A 4,420-nucleotide genomic window follows, 5' to 3' on the forward strand; every position below is an offset into this window, starting at 1 on the left:
CATGTTAAATTGTCATAAAACATTTTTGCTCAAAAAGATCATAAATGCCTCATAGTTATAATTGAATTTAAATGCCAAGAAAATGCAGAGCTTAAGCACCCTCATTTTTTTTATTGAAATTGCGCCTATGGGACGCTCATTTTTTTAAAGTAACAGAGTCCCCCTACTTTAATTTTGCCAAGTCGAGCACTGCATACATTTGAAAGAATTTTGCATGAATTAACACCTCATTTGATTGGCACGCTTAGGAGTGACGGTATTTGTGTTGAAAAAAAGGTATTTATTGTATTATTATATTGATATTTAAACATATATTGAGATACCTATGCAATATGTTTTTTACTGCAGGTTGCGGCAACAATAAAATTCCTTGTACAAGGCTCTTACCATAAAGGCGTAGGTAATGATTTTATAATTGGACTGTCACAACCTGCAATTAGTAAAGTGTTGAACGAGGTATTAGAGTGCATGCATATTCAAATGTGCTCCAAATATGTCAAGTTTCCAATAACTACTGAAGAAAAGACACGTATTTCCGATTGGTAAGTACCTATATTATTAAAGTAATAATTACTATTAAATAACAAAACAAAAAAATGCTAATATTAGGGGCGAGTGTGCCACTCATTTAGATGGAAAGGTAGGATAGATAGCCCAGAAAAATGCCCAGAAAAATATGTAGGTATTATTAAAAAATTAGGTTGGATCAACTAACTGTTAGTTTAAATACGGTCAACAACTATTTATTAATATTACAGCCATATTAACCAACTAAGTTAGGAAAGACTTGCAAACTTGATTTTAAAGTAATGGACTAGGTACCAATGTTGTTTGTTGATAATAATGGAAAATTAGTTCTACATAATATAAAACAAATCATAATTTATTTATTAGTATTATTTAACACTGATTTATTATTATTGAATATATTTTGATGAAAATTTGTTGTGCGAATACCTAATGAAAATATTTATCTCATAATACAGGTTTCAAACCAGATTCAAAATACCAAATGTGATTGGCATGATAGATGGGACACATATTGGGATTTTTCCCCCAGCAGTCGAAAATGAAGACTACCCAGAATTTGCCTATGTTAACAGGAAAAAAATTTCATTCCATAAATACTCAAATTGTAAGTTTTAACAAAATATTATGAATAAAATAAAAAAAAATAAAATAAAAAAAGGAACATATATTTTAGTACCTATTGTATTACAGATAGTTGACAATGAGTACCGTATTTTAAACGTGAGTGCAAAATTCCCAGGATCCACACACGATTCTCATATATGGAGAATGAGTGCAGTTAGGCAACACCTTTGTAACACATATCGGAATTTCAAAGAATGGTTGCTGGGAGATTCTGGGTATCCTCTTGAACCGTGGTTATTGACACCATTTTCTAACCCAAACAATGACGATTATCAAATATTTAATAAGGTCCATTCTAAGGCTCGTTCAACTGTTGAACGTGCAATAGGAGTTTTAAAAGGCAGATGGAGGTGCTTATGTAAACAAAGAAACCTGCACTACAAGCCCCCTGTCTGCAGTAAGAATATAAATGCATGTGCTACACTCCACAACATCTGTATTCAAATGGATGATTATTTACCAGTAGATGAAATTCTTGTGGATAATTATGACGATGATGTTATTCATTTTGAAAATACAATGTATAACGTAGGAGATGAAAATCGGAGAGCAGTAATTGTTTATATGAATAATAATTATGGATGATAATAATTGTAATATAAACATAATACTTAAACTGGTTTTTACAATGTTGCCAATAAATGTTTTTTGAGATAAATATTACTCACCCATTGACAATATGTGACACAAAAATAAAAACTTCAAGTATTAAAATGTGTAAAACTGTGAATATATTAACAGCAATGTTTTTGTCAGACTTCGACAAAAAATCAATAAACATTAAAAAAAAAAAAAATAGTAATAACAATATTTTAATATTATTAATTATTAAAAAAGTAACAAAATTGTACTGTATCACTTATTGGCTGGTGGTGGGTGGGAGGAGGAGGAGAAGAATATATACTAACCTACTACCCTAGGCATATATCATAGTAGGTACAGTGGTCGCCGCTTATAATGATCACATCCGTCCGAGAGTATTTTGATCACTATAACCGGAAATCACTATAAGCGGCGACTCAAAAAATATCGAAAAAATAACGAAAATTTTTTTAAATACATATTTTATTTTGTACAAAACATTAAAAATACTGTGCAAAATATCAAAATACAGTAGTACATATTAATTAAATTTAAATTTAAAAATTAATATAATAAAATAATATACATTCATACATACGAAATTTAAAACTTAGGTTTTTTTTAAAAAAGTCGGTAATTTGCCCCTGTTTTTTTGGTATGGAAACCATCACAATGTGCTCTAAGTTGTTCAACGTATCAAAGTAATTTGTACCTATGTCATGCTCTTCAATAGCTCTTCTCAGTGTATTAATTGCATTGAATACTTCACTCCTGGTTACTGGTACTCGGTCCTCTGCATATTCAACTTCGTCTTCATCATGCACTTCAACATCATTTCCCTGTTCCTTATGTGAAACTATTTCAGCAGCTATTTCGTCATCATTCATCACTTGAAAAACTGGTAAGTCCTTATCTACATCCAGCCACTCATTGAAGGTCTCTTTGTCTATCTGGAGTCCTGAAATATCTACTGGTACATCGGGTAAATCGAGTTCAAGGGCTTCATTCGTGGTTATGGGAACCATACCAGACTTTTTAAAGCAATTCACTATACATGAAGTTGTAACTTTCATCCAAGCATTGTGTGACATGTGAATTGCCTGTAGCACTGTCATGTTCTTAGCTATGTCGTTACCATTCCCTTGTCCGTCATCGATTGCGTCAATAATTTGCCTTCTCATATCGGACCTGTAAAAAGTCTTAAAAGCTTTGATGATACCCTGATCAAGGGGCTGAATTAAAGACGTTGTATTGGGAGGAAGAAATACCAGTTCAATGTTCTTTAAAGAAAAGTTGGGATGCGCTGTACAATTGTCCAAAATTAGAGCGATTTTGTGATCAAGTGTTGAATCCCATTTTCTCAAATAACTTTCAAAAATAAAAGATGTCATCCAAGCATTTGTATTGCTGAAGTAGTCAACAGGTAAGTTCTTGACACCTTTAAAACATCTTGGTTGCTTACTTTTACCAATGACTACTGGTTTTTTTTTTACAGTACCCGTCATATTGCACGTCAAGGCCACAGTGATCCTCGCTTTATTCTTTTTCCCTGCAGTATATGAAAAAATAGAGACCCCAGAGAAAAATTGCGGCCGAGGCCTTTTACATCCCAGGCCGACACCGTTTATAACATAAAGTAAATTCAAAATTGTATGTAATGTATGCACTACCTACATAATATTTTATTCTATCAGTTTATGTGTAGTTGGTTAAGATAATAGGTGTTTATATGTGTTTGAAAAAAGTTTAAAATAGGAGAAGGAAAGAGAGGTTGAGTATTATTTACCCATGAGTATGCATTATACAGAGTTACTTTTTCTGATTTGGTGAAAAGGTACAAAAATATAATGTAATATTGTCATGTATAATTTAAATTAATATTTAATACTTTAATTTAATAAAAAAAAATCATAATAGGTAATCTGTTACAAACAAAAATTGTGGCATTATGCAATCATAAATAGGTAAATCTTAAATATACAGGCTATACCAAACTCACATATACAGCTGATGTACATCAGACTTATGAGGACAACAGACAGCAAATATGGATATGATACAAAAACAAAACTATTATTGAAAGTATTATAAATTAAAAATGGTTATCATTAAAAATGTGATTGCTGCGGACAACAATGATTGTATCTAATATGTCTTCGGATAATGATGATCTTAAATCTGATAAAATTAATTTCAGATTCGAAAGACTTCTTTCTACGCTCACCTAAAAAAAAATATAATATTTTATAAGAGATATTTATTGATTATTCACATATTATATTACGAAAAGTTAGTAAATTTAAAAAAAAATACTAACCCGAGTTGCTGGTACTGCTAGAACAATACAAGCACGTTTATACAACTCATGATGTGTATATTTTAGAGATTCCCAGTACTTAAGAATACTTGTTGTATATGGAATGCGTTGGACATCTTTAAAATCATGTAAAATTATATGTGTATAATACGCCTGTTCACGTGTATAGCTACTCCGATTTAAACCAATGCGTTTTTAATTCGACGGAAAACGCTGCGGAATACGCGGCGTTCGAAACGCGGCGGAATACGCCGTGTATAGCCCCAGCCTTACAGTAGAAATCATTATTACAAATATTTGTTGGGACGAGATTCTGTTTACAATGAGAAAAACTAGCTGGTCCTTAAAACTAGTTATAACTGATTT

General features: G+C 31.5%; 2 protein-coding genes across 2 annotated transcripts in view; one reads left to right on the forward strand and one right to left on the reverse strand.

Annotated features, from left to right (window-relative positions):
• Positions 1–1,932, forward strand: part of LOC103309347 (putative nuclease HARBI1) — a 5,805-nt gene extending 3,873 nt beyond the window's left edge. Inside the window, exons 3-6 of the mRNA XM_029485186.1 lie at positions 349–542; positions 987–1,135; positions 1,205–1,707; positions 1,897–1,932. Coding sequence (XP_029341046.1) covers positions 349–542; positions 987–1,135; positions 1,205–1,707; positions 1,897–1,932 — 882 coding nt within the window. The remainder of the gene's footprint in view (positions 1–348; positions 543–986; positions 1,136–1,204; positions 1,708–1,896) is intronic.
• A 184-nt stretch (positions 1,933–2,116) lies between these two features.
• On the reverse strand, positions 2,117–3,242 carry LOC103309351 (tigger transposable element-derived protein 6-like). The gene is made up of 2 exons (XM_008184575.1): positions 2,450–3,242; positions 2,117–2,160 (listed from the first exon to the last, which is right to left on the reverse strand). Exons 1-2 carry the CDS (start codon positions 3,240–3,242, stop codon positions 2,117–2,119), a joined length of 837 nt encoding a protein of 278 aa, XP_008182797.1.
• Between the last annotated feature and the right edge of the window lie 1,178 nt (positions 3,243–4,420).

The sequence above is a fragment of the Acyrthosiphon pisum genome, chromosome X (genome assembly GCF_005508785.2).
Source record: "Acyrthosiphon pisum isolate AL4f chromosome X, pea_aphid_22Mar2018_4r6ur, whole genome shotgun sequence".
Classification (NCBI taxonomy): Eukaryota; Metazoa; Arthropoda; class Insecta; order Hemiptera; family Aphididae; genus Acyrthosiphon; species Acyrthosiphon pisum.